Source organism: Gymnoscopelus microlampas, assembly GCF_963454915.1.
Source record: "Gymnoscopelus microlampas genome assembly, chromosome: 21".
Taxonomy (NCBI): Eukaryota; Metazoa; Chordata; class Actinopteri; order Myctophiformes; family Myctophidae; genus Gymnoscopelus; species Gymnoscopelus microlampas.
Window position 1 is genome coordinate 36,471,248 of NC_139958.1, and position 17,525 is coordinate 36,488,772.

At 42.8% G+C, this 17,525-nt stretch overlaps 2 protein-coding genes across 4 annotated transcripts in view; one reads left to right on the plus strand and one right to left on the minus strand.

Moving 5' to 3' along the window:
- Window positions 1-12,271: 12,271 nt before the first annotated feature.
- Window positions 12,272-13,597, minus strand: LOC311037117 (glutaryl-CoA dehydrogenase, mitochondrial-like; the record flags this gene model as incomplete). Its single annotated transcript, XM_084046202.1, has 1 exon — window positions 12,272-13,597. The coding sequence occupies one exon, from the start codon at window positions 13,595-13,597 to the stop codon at window positions 12,272-12,274; it is 1,326 nt and encodes a 441-aa protein (XP_083902328.1).
- Window positions 13,598-17,059: 3,462 nt separating this feature from the next.
- The window catches only part of tjp2a (tight junction protein 2a (zona occludens 2)), a 56,011-nt gene continuing 55,545 nt past the window's right edge, over window positions 17,060-17,525 (plus strand). For all 3 annotated transcript variants that reach the window (XM_084046093.1, XM_084046094.1, XM_084046095.1), the window contains exon 1: window positions 17,060-17,199. The gene's annotated coding sequence lies outside the window, so the exon portion shown is untranslated. The remainder of the gene's footprint in view (window positions 17,200-17,525) is intronic.

Consider the following 17,525-nt stretch of genomic DNA (forward strand, 5'->3'; position numbering starts at 1 on the left):
TACATTGGTTATTTTCAAATAGCCAATGTATGTGATATTAACTCATTTTGCTGGGGACCCCCCTGGAACTCCTTCAAGGATCCCTGGGGGTCCCCGGACCACAATTGGAGAACCACTGGCTTAGGGAACCCCTAAGGCAGAGTCTTTGCTTGAATTGTCATGGTTTAGTTTCTGCACCACCTTACAGTCCAAAAGGAAGTAGATAAATGTTACGACCCCCACCCTAGGGGTGGTGTGAGTGCAACATATATGACTCTTTGAAACCAGTTTGCAAAAAGAATGGATATTTATTACAAAGTTCACGGTCAAAAAGTCGTTAAATGTCCAAAATGTCCTTAAAGTCTAGTCACAGGTTACCTTTTACCTTTTAACAATATCAAAAATGTGCCTTTCCTGGAAGGCTAAAGGCTATTGTAGCTCAGGCAAATAAACAAAACAAAAGGAAACAAAAACAAGTTAACTGGCCAATTGAAAAGGAAACAAAAACAAATAAAGAGACTGTTAAATCACTCAAAAGGGTTATCCAAACATTAAGTCAAAGTCAGCCTTTCCTAAGGGCTCAAACCATACTTTAACAAACAAACGAGGGGTCAGTGGTGGAGAGGACAGGGAAGGTCTCATCTCCATGAATTAGCTGCCTGCAGTGCTTTTATAGCCATCACATGATGGGTGATCAAGTCCACCTGTGGAGCACACAGCCCATTAGCCAATTGCACCTCTATAGCAGAGTCTAGCCAATCACAGTGGGATTTAGAGCCTTCTCTCACTCCTCCTCACCCATGACAGACACCTCCTGCATGATAAGGAAGAAACATGCAGTCAGTCACCTCTTCCTCATACATGTCAATAATATATTACTCATACATCATAATAATACATAATCATAAGGTCACCTGACCGTAACACCTCCCCCCTCAAGAGGGAACTTCATCTCCCCCAGATGAAGTTCACTCAATAAGGACCTCCACCTGTAATGTATCTATAGAGAAAAAGACACAAAAAAAACATTAACAATAAACTCTTGACAGGGCGTCTGCAAGGACATTATCCAGCCCTTTCTTGTGGCGTATCTCAATATTAAAATCCTGTACCAATAGAGACCATCTCATTAGTCTCTGGTTCGAGTTCTGCATCTGTTTCAGAAAAACCAAAGGGTTATGGTCAGTATACACAAGCACCGGCAATGGACTTGAACCTACATACACTTCAAAAAACTGCAAAGCTAAAACCAAGGCCAAAGCCTCCTTTTCCACTGTGCTGTAGTTCAACTGAGCCCCACCGAACTTCTTCGAGTAGTAGCATACGGGATGGTCGATGCCCAGCTCGTCCTCCTGCAGCAACACAGCACCCGCACCGCTGTCACAGGCGTCTACCTCCAGCTTGAATGGACGTCTGAAGTCAGGCGCCGCCAGGACAGGCGCACTGCAGAGGAGCGCTTTACAGGACTCAAAAGAGTGTTGGCAGGCAGGTGACCAGACGTAAGGCTTCTTCTCACTAGTCATACTAGTCAGTGGTACAACCACTGCTGCGAAATTTTTGCAATAAGACCTATAAAAGCTACTCATACCAATAAACCGGCGAAGTTCCCGCCTGGTTTTAGGTACTGGATAGTCAAGTATTGCTTTGATCTTTGCGTCCAATGCACGCACTTTGCCTTGTCCCACCTGCCTTCCAAGATATGTTACCGTGGCACGGGCAAACTCACATTTAGCCACATTCACTGTGAGATTAGCCCCCAGTAACTTTTCAAAAACCTCCCTTAGCGTGTGAATATGTTCAGCCCATGTATTAGAAAAAACCACCACATCATCCAAATAGACCTCGCAGTCTTTTACTCCGCTCAGAACTGTGCGCATCAACCTTTGAAAAGTAGCCGGCGCGTTACGGAGGCCAAAAGGCATCACTGTGTACTGGTACAACCCATCGGGTGTAACAAAAGCCGAAATATCAGACGCACGCTCAGTCAAAGGCACTTGCCAGTAGCCTTTGAGTAAATCCAATTTAGTAACAAATTTGGCGGCGCCGACCCGGTCGACGCAATCCTCCATGCGCGGAAGAGGATAAGAATCAGCCACTGTTACATTATTCACTTTTCTATAATCCGTGCAAAAACGCATGCTGCCATCGGATTTGGGCACTAGCAGACAAGGAGAGCTCCAGGCACTTGAGCTCGGAATAGCCAAATTATTCCCCAATAAATAATCAATTTCTTTCTTTATCAATTCCCGTTTCGTGGGATTAACACGATAAGCATGCTGCTTAATAGGCGAGTGCCCCCTCACATCCACATCATGAGCCAGGACTGTGGTGCGGGATGGCGTATCTGAAAACAAACCCATGTTATTTTTAATTAATGCCATAATGTCTGCTTGTGCACCCTTATCCAAATGAGACAAAAATTTCGGCAAGTCTCGCAGCACATCAGAATTCTGCAAACGCGCACCAGCAGAATTCTTAACCCGCAGCCCATCACTCTCGGGGGTATAGAGTGAGGGAGCCGCTGGCGCAACAGTGGCCACTGCCACCGGCGCAACAGACGCACGGGCCACGTATGGCTTCAGCATATTCACGTGACACACTCTCGTTTTCCTTTTTCTGTCTGGTGTTTCCACCACATAATCAGTTTCACATAGTTTCTTCTGAACTACATATGGACCACAAAATTTTGATTGAAAAGCTGAACTAGGAATCGGGAGGAGAGCAAGAACCTTTTGTCCCACCGCAAATTCCCTCTGAACTGCTTTTTTATCAAAACGTTCCTTCATTTGATCCTGGCACTGCTTTAATGCAGCCGTAGCAACCTCACGAGCCTTGTGCAGGCGCTCACGGAATTCGCTCACGTAACTTAACACACCTTTTGCTGGGCTTGTTGGCTTGGCCAACACACTGTCTCTCAGCACACGCAAAGGACCTCGGACTGTGTGTCCAAAGACTAGTTCTGCTGGGCTAAATCCCAGCGACTCCTGCACTGATTCCCTCGCAGCTAGCATTAGAAAGGGCAATCCCTCATCCCACTGTCTGCCTGTTTCTATACAAAATTTCTTCAGCATAGCTTTAAGAGTCTGATGAAAACGCTCAAGCGCGCCCTGGCTCTCTGGGTGATAGGCACTAGATTTAATGTGTTTAATAGCAAGTGATTCCATCACCTGAGAAAACACTCTGGACGTGAAATTAGATCCGTTGTCACTCTGCAAAAAACGAGCTAAACCAAAAGTCGAAAAGAAATTAGTCAGCGCTTTGATCACCGGTTTAGCTTTAATTGTGCGCAGCGGGATCGCCTCTGGATAGCGAGTGGCGACACACATCAAAGTAAGCAGAAAACGGTGGCCAGATTTCGTTTTGGGCAACGGCCCCACGCAGTCAATAATAATGTGCTCAAATGGCTCCCCCATAGCAGGGACAGGTTTTAACGGAGCCGGGGGAATCACCTGGTTAGGTTTCCCCATCACCTGGCACACATGACACGAGCGACAAAAATCAGACACGTCGGTTTTCAATCCAGGCCAAAAGAAGTAGCGCAAAATGCGCTGATAAGTTTTCCGAACACCCAAGTGCCCAGAAAAATTATCATGAGACAAACTCAGAATTTGAGAACGAAATGTTTTGGGGACAACAATTTGGTACACCGTGTTCCACTCTGCCTCCACAGCAGACGATGGACACCATTTACGCACCAGAATATCACCATCCAGACCGTAGGCACAATCTGTGCCCCCCACACGGCTTGCTTCCCAGCATGAAGCCAAGGACGGGTCATTCTGCTGCGCAAACACAAATGAATCCCTCTTTACATCGAACGCAAAATCTGGCTTAATAGGCAACACGTTTTCCACCTTTTTCTTGGGGCTAGTAGCAGAAATGCACAACGGATCATCACTACAGAAAAACGAATCACTCAGAATAATTTCCTCAGCGTTTTTCCTAGCCTGCGCACGAGTCACAGCACAAGCAGGAAAAACAGTCTGTGCGCCCTCGCACACAGACTCAGAAATCACCGGCTGCTCTATCACCTCAAGAGTAGGGAAAACTTTATCACCTGCCAAGTCGTTACCAAGGATCAACGCGATCCCCTCTACTGGTAAACCTTCCCGTATGCCCACCTGCACAAGGCCCGTAACCAACGGTGAGCGCAAAAACACCCTATGGAGAGGCGCACGAGAGGATGCCATCTCCACACCCAGTAGCAACGCATCAGAACCACAGGAAGAGCCTTCTGAAAAAGGCAAAACAGACTGTAACATCAGCGACTGTGCCGCACCTGTGTCACGTAAGATGGTAATGGGAATTTGTTCTTTCTCACCATCGCACAGAGACACCGTACCTTTAAATAGAAAAGGACCGAAACATTCCTCAGTCTCCGCCCGGACAGACACTGCCTCAGGCTGACACTGAGCAACATTACGCACAAACGACACTGCTTTTGACTTCCTGTATTTCTGATTTTGACCTTCTTTTTCGTTGCTCTGTGAGCGTGTTGGACACTCCCGAATTAAATGGCCTTCCTCATGACAAGCAAAACACTTGCGTGCTTCCCCACTGTTCCCAGCCCCGCCCGCACCATTACTATTGCCGTTACGCGGCGGACTGTTTGGTGATTTTGCTTTATTCCAAGGTTTCCCATTTTTCCCGTGGTTACCCCTGGACTCCCGGTGCATAGGAGAAAAGTTTGACCTGTGTGTTAACACAAACTCATCTGCACAAACGGCAGCTTTAGACACGGTGTTAACTTTCTGCTCGTTAAGGTACATGACAATGCGCTCTGGAATGCAGTTCTTAAATTCCTCCAATAGAATTAATTCCCTGAGCTGCTCAAAGTCAGCCACTTTACTTGCTGTACACCACTTATTGAACAACACCGTTTTCACCTGAGCAAATTCGACAAACGACTGGTCAGCAGGTTTTTCAGTGGAACGAAATTTTTGGCGATATGCCTCTGGGACCAATTCATAAGTACGCAAAATGCTTTTTTTCACCGTCTCATAGTCGAGACTCTGGTCTAGGGTCAGGCTGGTACAGACCTCCTGCGCTTTACCACTTAGTTTGCACTGCAATAACAAAGCCCACATATTCTCTGGCCATTTCAGTGTATTTGCTATGCGTTCAAACGCATGAAAGTAGGAGTCAACCTCACCTTCTCTGAAGGGTGGCACAAGGGCAATGTGCCTGCCCACATCGAACACTGCTCTGGGGGTAGTGCTGTTGCTTTCTGGAGCTTCCAGCGGAGTAGTAACCTGGGGGGATGCAGCCGGCAACCTAGCTCTCATATGCATGAGTTCCAACTCCTTTTGTTGCTGTTGCAATTTAACCTCCTCTTTTTTTAGTTCCAACTCACTCCTTAACCTTTCCTGCTCACTTTTTAACCTTTCCTGCTCACTTTTTAAGCGTTCCTCCCGCATTAACTTGCACTCTGTCTCTCTGAGACGGAGTTTCAGCTGCATGTTCTCCTCCAATTCCCCCCCAGGTGTGACATCTGGTGATGTCTGAGTGGTCGAGCCCGAGCCTCCTACAAGAGAAATCCCCGGACCCCCAGGAGTTCCTAGTGAGCCTGAGACATTAGCGGCCTCAGTCGTCATTGCTCCACTAGTACCCTGTGTGCCACTCTCTTTGTTCTCTGGCTGTGACTCCAGAATACCCCTCCTTCTTAGTTGATCCACCACACTATTGAGGATTTGTTGCTTTTGGCCTGCTATCACCAGCAGCCTGAACTCTTTAGCAATGGCCAATAACTGTCTCTTATTACACTTTTCTAGAGAAGCCCTAGTTAAGATCCTACCAGCCGATCTCCCAGACCGTGTGAACATGAGAACCGAATTAAAAGAACCAAGTCCTCCAAGTTACCAAAAAGTCCACACAAAACCTGCTTACCTCCACCTGCCGAAAACACATCCATCCGGCTAACCACTGACCCAACTGAAAACAAAAAACCCAAACAATTAACAAATCATATAGTCTCAAACATGTTTTCCAAAAAACAAACGTTCACTAACGAATGCACATTTTTCCATTTACCATCAAATGAGCCACTAATTAACTGTTTAGACGATTTTTCACATATATGTTACTTATCACCATAAATTAACTTAAATATATGCAAATTACCAAAAAGGGTGTCTAAACCGGCACGAGCCCCCAAATATGTTACGACCCCCACCCTAGGGGTGGTGTGAGTGCAACATATATGACTCTTTGAAACCAGTTTGCAAAAAGAATGGATATTTATTACAAAGTTCACGGTCAAAAAGTCGTTAAATGTCCAAAATGTCCTTAAAGTCTAGTCACAGGTTACCTTTTACCTTTTAACAATATCAAAAATGTGCCTTTCCTGGAAGGCTAAAGGCTATTGTAGCTCAGGCAAATAAACAAAACAAAAGGAAACAAAAACAAGTTAACTGGCCAATTGAAAAGGAAACAAAAACAAATAAAGAGACTGTTAAATCACTCAAAAGGGTTATCCAAACATTAAGTCAAAGTCAGCCTTTCCTAAGGGCTCAAACCATACTTTAACAAACAAACGAGGGGTCAGTGGTGGAGAGGACAGGGAAGGTCTCATCTCCATGAATTAGCTGCCTGCAGTGCTTTTATAGCCATCACATGATGGGTGATCAAGTCCACCTGTGGAGCACACAGCCCATTAGCCAATTGCACCTCTATAGCAGAGTCTAGCCAATCACAGTGGGATTTAGAGCCTTCTCTCACTCCTCCTCACCCATGACAGACACCTCCTGCATGATAAGGAAGAAACATGCAGTCAGTCACCTCTTCCTCATACATGTCAATAATATATTACTCATACATCATAATAATACATAATCATAAGGTCACCTGACCGTAACAATAAAATAATTAAACCAGAGGGGTGGTGGGCAGTGGTGTAAAGTACTGTAACTTAAGTACATTTACTCTACTTAAGTACAGTTTTGAAATATTTTTTATTTTACTGGCGTATTTCCAATTTTCCGTACTTTTACTTCTACTCCACTACACCTCAGAGGCAAATATTGTACTTTTTACTCTACACTACAGTTATTTGAAAACTTTAGTTACTAGTTATTTTGTAGATTTTTATTATTATTATTACAAAACCCACTTCATTATTACAAATTACCCACTTCAGCCCTATATACATTTCCGCCATTTGAAAATAGCCGATCTACAAGCTCACAATGCATTTTGAGCTTGTAGATCTTGTATTTTCAAAAGATTTTTATACATTTGAAAACTTTGTGAAATGGGACATTCTGCATAATGAGTACTTTCTACTTTTGGTACATTTTGATATGAATAACTTTGTACTTGTACTTTTTCCACCACTGGTGGTGGGAAGGACAATGTAGGACTTGAATTGTAAACTAAATTGAGTAAATGTCCTGGTTTTCTGTTCACACTACAGGCTAGAGGAGACAAGGCCCTGGAGGAGACAAAAAGAAACATCTCACCGAGGAGCAGTTTGTCTGCTCTGAGCTGACCTCCACACAGGAGAAGCTGTAGCCTACAGCACCACTGACCAGGTGAGGAGTGGTGCAGCCGCCCATCGCTTTTAATACCGTAGATTTAACTGACGGGGTCGCAGAGGAGACAGGGTCAGTCAACCAGTGTAAAATGATCCTAAAGATTAGTAGGAGTTGCAGTATGTTATGAACACTGCAGCAATTCTCTCTGTCCTCTGAGCCTAAAAGGTTTGGTCTTGGAATGGAACAGCAGGCCTTTTACAGCTAATTTCTTTCTACAAACATCTTGTTTTCCCTTGATGACGACCATCGACTATAGCAGTGGTTCCCAAACTGGGGTCCCCAAATTATTTGGGGGGGGTCCCTACTCCTAGATGATTAGCTTAATGTGCAACATTGTTTTCTCACTCAACAGTAAACAAACCAACATGCAGTGTAAGTGTGTACAGGGTATCTGCACATTTCTAAAGTTACAATTTAGGGACTTTTAAGACCCTTTTAATACCAAATTGTCAAATATTATGTAAGAAAGAGGCAAACATTGTGAAAATAGCAGATCTACAAGCTCACAACGCCTCACACTGCGAGGCGTTGTGAGCTTGTAGATCTGCTATTTTCACAATATTTATCTGCGGAACCTAGTAAATGTAATGCCTACAATTCCTAGTGCAGTAAAAATATGATTATTTTGGGGAGTCACAGCCAGAAATGTTTGGAAACCCTTGGATTATAGACTGGTTACGGATTGAAAGGTATTAATACAATCGAGTAATCTATTTTCATTATTTTTTTTTTACTCCAGGTGGAGCACCAGAATAGTCAGCCAGAGCTCCTTATCCAGGCGTCATCTCAAAACTTGACTACTGTAACTCCCTCCTTACTGGCCTCCCGACATGCTTCACTTAAGCCCCTCCAAATGATCCAGAATGCTGCAGCACGCCCGGGCTTCAACCAGCCAAAATGTTCACGTCTCGCCCCTTTTCCACTCCCTCCATTGGCTCCCAGTTGCTGAGTACAAAACACTGATGTTGGCCTACAAGGCAACCAAAGGCATGGCACCCCTATACCTTCAAAGCCTGATCCAAACCTACAACCCCTCTTGCCCACTCAGATCAGCTAACGCAGGAAAGCTGCCTGAACCTTTCCTAACCTTTTCCCCGGGACAACGCTCCACACATCCCAGACTCTTCTCCCTCTGGCTCCCAAACTGTGGAACAAACTCACCATTGCAGTCAGAACTGGAGACTCACTCCCAAAGTGAGGTGGAGTCTTCAGACCTCACCCTCTAGGCTAGGGGGTCCCTAGCACTTTACTCTCCCTTTACCCCTTCCTGACACCTTTTGCCTCCCTTCACACTGACCAAGACTACCTTGCAGATAATTATATCTTGTTTATTCGTTCTTATGTTTTTGTTACTTAGGCTTGTTTTTCTTGACAATGTTAAGAATGTAATTTAGATGGCAGGTTATTTAAACAGATGCTAGGTTCATGTTTATCTGGTATCACATAGTTTCATTGTACAGATTATTATTTTTGTTACTACAGTATATTGTTTAGACTGATGCTAGGATATTGGTTTACCTGTGATCCTAGTTTACTGAGGCACTACTGTCTCTGCATTTGTATTTGTTTACCTTGCTTATTGTAAGTTGCTCTGGATGACAGCGTCTGCTAAATGCCTAAATAGTCGTTGTAATATTGAAGCAATCCAAACCGTGTTTTAATATCTTCTCATGCACTTTTAAAGAAACATCATTCCAATCCATATACAACTCAGACATTGTATGTCTTGATTAATTGAATACATAGGACCACAATGGAAACAAATCCTCAGGGCTTTTTGTGTTATTGTATAACTGTACCTTTTTTGCAAACTGTTAAACCTTTGGGGTCGAGACACCCGCCCTTGCCCTTTTAGGATGGTGTTAATGTTGGAAATGTGTGTTCAAGAGTCAGGTAGTTAATTATTGTAGTAAATTATTATGGACAGGAGGTGGCGGTGTTGCACACATTACGCCTTGGGCAAATTGCCTTGAATCCAAGGCACTGAATGGAGCTGAATACTTCAGTAACCATCTAATCAGGTCATTCCATAAGATGGGTGATCCAGAGCTACTTATCAGCAAGAAATCAATTTGTAACGTGGAATAACATCTCTTCTGACTGCAAGTTGATTTCCTGTGGAGTCCCCCAAGGATCAATACTTGGACCCCTATTGTTCCTCATTTATATAAATGATTTATATTTAACTTCTCCAAATATGTTTTTTTTTATTCTATTCGTGGATGACTCCAATACTTCTTTATCTGGTAAAGATGAACAGAAATGAATATTGGAAATGAACCAAGAGTTAAGAAAGGTAGGCACCTGGTTCAAGGCTAACAAATTATCACTGAATGTAAAGAAAAGTGCATACATGATGTTTATGTCTCATAATCATCCAGTAATAAGTACTCTTCCCAATATACAAATAGATAATAAATAATATACTAGAAAGAGTTACTGTTACCAATTTCTTGGCGTAATCACAGATGAAAAACTCACCTGGAAAAATCATACAGCTCTCATTTCTAATAAAATAGGGAAGAATACACACCACCCTGTGGCAAGAAAAATCCTAATTAATTTATATTATACTATGATTTATCCATACATTTCATTCTGCAATATGGTTTGGGCAACCAATCTCAATTGTATTTTTCTGCTTCAAAAACGTTTTATCAAGATGATTACTTTCTCTAACATTCAACAGTTCCACTCCTTTGTTTCAGTCTCTCAATTCTTCCCATCTTTGATTTAAATAAACCTTCAAATATGCATTTTCTTGTTTCACTCTATTCACAAATGACTCCCAATCTGTTTTCAAAATATATTTCAGTTTAATAATAAAATTCATAGCCACAACAATAGATCAGCCGGTGATCTTCATCCCACTTTTTTCAGAACATCAACTGCCCAATTCTCCATAAAATTTAGAGGACCCCACTTTTGGAATTGCTTGCCGCCTCATATTAGAGACTGCTAGCCTCAGCTCCTTCAAGAGACAAACACTGCAGCTATTATTATCCAACTTAAGTAGCACATCTTAACCACTCTGCTGTAGGGTGTGTGTGTTTATATAATATACAGGTATGTGTATGTATAAATATATATATATATGTGTATAGTCATATTCCTATTTCTTAAGGATATTTTGACATTTCTATATTTGTCATTGTTGTTTTAGATATATTCTAGTATATATCTATATATATTCTAAGCTTTAAAGATTTAGGAAGGCCACTCGACAAGCCCAGCTGTTTTTATTTTGGCCTCTCCGGCACATGTTTTGATTTTTTTCCTTTTCATATAAAAGATATAGTTTTTTTTCCCCCCATTTTGTTTTTATATGTCATGTTTTAATGTACAATAAACGAAACTAAACTAACGGTACAATATGTTATTGTTATGTTATTTTTTAAATAAAGCAACCTATTAGATATTGCACCACTTAAAATTTCCCAGAAAACATGTTTTCCCACCTCAGGAATCATTGTCTCCATTCATCTGATCTGTCCCAACAACAAAATTGCTGTATATTAGCCTAGCCTACACTATTGGTAGCATACAAACAGGTTTCAATAAATATATAACATGAAACAATATGTTAAACCGTGTTTGCTCATGCACTTTTAAAGTATGTATTTCTGATTAATTGAGTACAATGCAAACAAGCCCCTGTGGCTGTTATCCTTTTAGCATAACCTTTCACTATACTACCTGTACTGTGTGTGTGTGTGTGTGTGTGTGTGTGTGTGTGTGTGTGTGTGTGTGTGTGTGTGTGTGTGTGTGTGTGTGTGTGTGTGTGTGTGTGTGTGTGTGTGTGTTATGATGGCTGCTGCTCACTTACCAGTCAGACTTGACACTGCCTGTCAGTACTGTACTGTATGCATATCAGCATGATAAGACTTGATGGCATGCAATGTGATCCAGTGAGGACAGAAGGGACAGTTGTCAGATGAAACCATTACAATACAGAAGATTCTCTCTAGGGTGTGTGATCATCTTACCACTTTTGTTTGTGTATGCAGTTGAATTTGGAAATGTGTATGCATAAAATCATAATAAGTCAAATCATTGTGTACAAACTGTTTTGTAGTAGGGAAGTGTTGGTCTCATCACACACCCTCACACCATAGTTTGGGGAATTGTCATCAGCCCCAATTAAAGGTACTGTAAGTAGCCTAATATTTCTTTGGTTGAAACAACGTTTTCTGTTAAAAAGGTTAAAGCTCTGCATAGTATAGAATGTTTGCTCAGTAGCAGTGGTCTCCTCATCTCTAAAGAAAGAAGGCGTTGTCAGTTGGGTCGCCAATTCCATTCAATCAGTTTATTTCAATGTTAAGAATCACCCATTTTCATGTGTTCCAGTTCCAATTGTCTCCTCGTTTTTTTTTGTCATCATTTCCAATTTCATGTGTGTATCCTGTATGATTTCTCTCTACTGATTGGATGACATTGGCCCTCATTCACTAAGCTGGTCGTACATTGGCATCCTGACCTGAAAATGTCTTATGTTTACTAAAGAGATGGGGAGACCCCTGTTACTGAAACGGTTGCAATTATTACCATCAGAATATAGCGCTCCATCAAAAACTAAAAGCAAGAGTTAGTGTTAAACAAGTGTTAAAGAAAACCACACAATGGTACAAAATTATACACATTTATTTTACACTTTTTTTCCACCTCCCCTGAATATGTGGAGAAGCTGCAGAGGACTCTGGTCACAGAGGTCATCATCAACCCTCAGGCCTTCAAGCTATTTTCTGCGTATAAATGAAGCATTACTTGCCCACAGTGAACGACTGCAGTCCAGTGATGGCTCTGCCCAGGATCAGGGCATGAATGTCATGTGTACCTTCGTAGGTGTTGACGGCCTCCAGGTTCATGACGTGACGGATGATGTGGTATTCGTCGGCGATGCCGTTTCCTCCCAGCATGTCCCTGGCCTGCCTGGCTATGTCTAGCGCCTTGCCACAGCTGTTCCTTTTAAGCATCGAGACCATCTCTGGGGCCGCTTTCTTGTCGTCGACGAGTCTCCCCAGCTGCAGACAGGCCTGCAGGCCAATGGTAATCTCCGTCAGCATGTCGGCCATCTTCTTCTGTATCAGCTGGTTCCTGGCCAGTGGCACGCCGAACTGGATTCTGTCTAGCGTGTACTGGCGAGCGGCGTGGAAGCAGAACTCGGCAGCTCCCAGGGCGCCCCACGCAATGCCGTAGCGTGCGTTGTTGAGACAGCCAAAGGGTCCCGCCAGGCCGGACACTTTGGGCAGAAGGTTCTCCTCAGGCACCTCCACCTCGTCCATGAGGATCATGCCAGTGGACGAGGCCCTCAGGGAGAACTTGCCCTCGATCTTGGGCATGGAGAGACCCTTCATGCCGCGCTCTAGGAGGAAGCCACAGATTTTTTCGTCTTCGCATTTAGCCCAGACCACAGCGATGTCGGCTATCGGGGAGTTGGTGATCCAGGTCTTTGATCCAGTAATGGTGTACGTGCGGCTGGAGGGGTTGTATTTGGCCCTCGTCTCCATGCTGCCAGGGTCGCTGCCGTGGTTGGGCTCCGTCAGCCCAAAGCAGCCCAGGATCTCACCACGGGCCAGCCTGGGGAGGTATTTCTCCTTCTGCTCCTCGGTGCCGTAGGCGTTGATGGGGTGCATGACCAGGGAGGACTGGACACTCATCACAGAGCGGTAGCCACTGTCCACTCTCTCCACCTCTCTGGCAATCAAGCCGTAAGCCACGTAGCTGGTCCCAGCACAGCCATAGCCTCTGATGGTTGGACCCAGGCCGCCAAGCTCTCCCATCTCTGACACGATCTCCCTGTGGAACACTTCGTTTCTGTTGGCCAGCAGGATGCGGGGCATGAGTTTCTCCTGGCAGTAGTTGCGGAAAGTGTCTCTGATCATGATTTCCTCCTCTGTCAGCTGACGATCTAGCTGCAGGGCATCGCGCCAGTTGAACTGCACCTTGGGAGCTTTGGGCTTCTTCTGCTCGGGTTTGTCTGAATTGAGTCTGGCAGGTGCTGCAGTTCCCTGGGCTCTAGACGCTGAGCTGAGGGAACATCTCTGTGGGTTGAGGAACAGCCGACACACAACGCTCCTCAGTGCCATGGTGGAGATCTGTTTGTTTTTGTGCACAATGGCATGTCACTTCACCTCTCAGCTTGTTGACACAAAGTGCAGTAGGGGGAGAACGTCAAAATAGGCGTCTATATGACGTCAACATGCTGTCATCGACGCAACTTAAATTATCCTATTGAAATGGTATTTCAATACGTATTTGATGGAATGCATTCAAGTCATTTGGAGAACACATAAAATGTGCTCATTCTGGTTAAAAAGGACAGCTAAAGGCAATAGCAAAAAGTAATAATTAACAAGTAATCCAAGGCATACCACAAAATGTCCATTAGCAGGCACCATATCAAAGACAAAAGTGATGACACTGAGCACTACACCGCACCTAGACACTCCCTGTTTGATGGTAACAGTGACGAGACCATATTCAGTTTAGGCATTTGAATCGGTTCTAATTAAAGTCCCTCTCCATATGCCCCATGGTGTGGCTTAAATGCTCTGAAAATCATCTCTGTTCAATAAATGTACATGTCAATTATTTTTCGTCCCCCAAAATGTCCTCAAAGGAGATTTACAGAGCCTTTATCTTTGTCACTGTCTTTGCTCTCATTGCCATAACCTTTTTTGGGGCGGTGTAGCCGCCCCCTATAAGTGAGTTTTGGACACCGACCAAAAAATTTGTGTACCCCCTAACCCTTCCATTGTTAATGCAAATCAATACTTTTTTCATATCAGCCAATCACATTACAGCTAGTGTCATCACCACTAACTGTTGTAATGTGATTGGCTGACTTTGCAAATTCAGGACTGTGATTGGCTAGCGAAACACATGACACATGTGCAGCCCTATGAATAGCAGTATGGACTTTAAAAAAAGGCATTTATCCTTTTTTTAAAGTGAGTCATGTTGTGATGACCACACACCGCCCACTTCACACTGGGTGTGATTTTTTCCTTCTAAATCACAATGCTTTGCTTGAGCTCATTCTTGCTTATGGGCAGTAGTACCAGGGATAACAAACGCGTCACCTGTGGCATAAAGGATGTCCTATACGTATGCCTCTCTACAGCAAATAACCCAAAATAACTTGTACCTTCGAACAGATCTTGGTACGCGACTAACACAACTCAGTCTGATTTGCGTGCCTACTGACATCATCAGTATGATGTCATCAACATGTGAACCTCTCCATGATTTTGCTCTTACGTCATATGACATAAGAGCATATGTCATAAGAGCAAAATGGCCACCATGTACCTGTATTTCATCTACTTTATCTATAGCTCCAGAGCAGATACTATGATTTCCTTTTCAAATATTTAAAAAAAACAGTATTACACAATAGGGGGAAAAACGTTTTTTTTTAATTCCAAGCTCTCTTAACCATATCAAGATGATTCAATGTCAAACTAATGAGCTTAAAATTGTCATCAAAGGATACTTTAACCTTGAAAAAAAGCACTTCATCAGCAAAATTCAGTTTATAGACTAAGTTTTTCCTGCACCTTGTGAAATATATAATTTATAGATGTATGTATATTATAGTATTATTGTAAAATAAACAATTATTGTATCTAGTGAATGTGCTTGTGTGCATTCTACACATTGTATACTGTACATTGTCGTACTCAACTTTGTCACAAGGGGACACCATTTAAACACATTCACTCAGTGGTTCGTCTCATGTAGCATATTTCATTCTATACAGTGAATGTCCCATTACATTTCATTGAATTGTATTGCTCAATCACCTATTGCAGTGGTTTTCAACCAGTGGTCCGGGGACCACCAGTGGTCCTTGAGGGAGTTCCAGGGGGTCCCCAGCTAAATGATAGATAGGAACCAAATGGACCCTTTTGGGTCTGTAACTCTGAGAGTGTGACAAATGGAACCAAATGGACCCTAACGGGTCCATTTGGTTCCATTTGTACACTCTCAGAGTTAAATTAACATTGATTTTATAATAAAAGTTGGCGTCCCAGAGATAGAAATGCCATTAAATGTGGGTCTGTAGCCTAATGCATGTTAAACTGGGGGTCCTTGAAATTGAAATGTTTGAGAATCCCTGCTAGAGCCGTAAAAATCGTCTCTTATTGGGGTCACTGGCATAACTTTTCAAATGGGGGTCCCTGGGCTAATGTGTGTCAATTTGGGGGTCCTTGATGCAAAAAAGGTTGAAAACCACTGACCTATTGTATAACTGACCACTGACCACCTTGGTTAAGGATCATTATGCTTAAGTTATGGTTCTGTGGCGGCTACAGACTTGTGTATATATATGAATTGTGTATATAGGCTACAGTGTAGCCTATATACACATTTCACCAGAAATGAGTCATAGGGGCTCCTTGCTCAAGGACAATAATATTGATGGGACACCTATATCAACAATAATAGGAACAATTACTAAAACTTAATTCATGCAGCCATTTTCGGGTTTGCTTCCAGGATTAATGAACGAAGATAAGGAATAGGCAAAGTACAATAAAATGACACGTACAAACAGCAATTAAGCAGACTGATGGTCATGAGTGGAATGAAAACTGACCTTTCAGCCACAGTGTGGGTTTTCCCTTTAACCACAAGGCCTTTTATCTGATGGTTAACGCTTACAAGGAAACAATCACTGGGAATTTGCAGCATAGACCAGTCTAACAGGTATTGAAATTATACCCCACTGGAGAGAGAGGTTGGCAAGACCCTTTCCTTTCCTGTTCATGAAGAACAGAACATGAAGAAGCAAGAGCTGTCTCCAATCAGAACAATCTAAATTCTAGCTGCACCCATTGTTTTACTGTTTCCTTTGGTTGGTCATGATTCACCCCCCCCCCCCCCCCTTTTATTTTATCAGAGTTGGAAATTACAATACTTTAACTCAAGTACTGTACTTAATTAAATATTTGAGGCACTTTAACCTTGAGTATTTACATTTTTCAATAGTTCTGCTCCACAACATGTCAGTGGCAAATATTATACTACAATTATTTGAGAATTATTAACTAGTTAATTTGCACGTTTAGATTGTTAATACAAAACATACAGCACATTAACCACTTAAGCCCTATTTTATACTTTGTCTATTCGAAAATAGCCGATTTACAAGCTTGTCGCGGTGTGACACGTTGTGAGCTTGTATATTTTTTTTATTTGGAAAGATTTTAGGACTTAATAATACTTTGGTACTGTAAACCAATATACAAAAATTGAATACAGGCCATTTACTTGTAAAATAGTATTTTATTGTGTTATATAGGCATATTGCTAATTTTACTTGAGTGAAAAAAAATCTGAATTCTTCTTCCACTACTGATCATCGTACCTTTCACCCCCCCCCAAATAACTCACTTTATTTAATCCAAATAAAAGTGAGTCATCCTGAGTCATTTACAGACCGATGGGGGCGGGGCACCACAGGACTGTCATGTGAAACTATGGAAGTAGCCATGACACACCTGCAGTTTCGAAACCACGCCCATACCTGCAAGAACCAGGAAATCAGAGTTTAGGGACCTGCTGCTGGAGCTGGTGGACAGAAGAATACATTTTTCATTTCGGCGTTTAAACCACCGTTTCTGCCGTTTTTGTGGACTTTATCATTGGTACAAGAAGACCACCCACCCTGTGGTTTCAACAGGTAAGAGGACTGCAGTTTCTATTATGCGTTGTAGACCACAGGATGGTCCATATTAGGGCATTGACTTGAGCACAGAGACGGCTTTGTTTGGTTGGTTGGATTCCTTCCATTTTTTTGTGTAAAAATAAGTAAAGTGTACGTCCAGACTACAAACAAAACTGGAAGTGGATACGCGTTGCGACATCGTGGTTTATTCTGTATAATGTATCCGACTATTTCGTTTTTTTTAAGGCTAAATATGTAAACCTGAAGTAGAGTTACGTGGAGGCCATGATACCGTTGCTGGCCAGTGTTGCCAGGTCCGCTTATTATAAGTGACTTTTGGC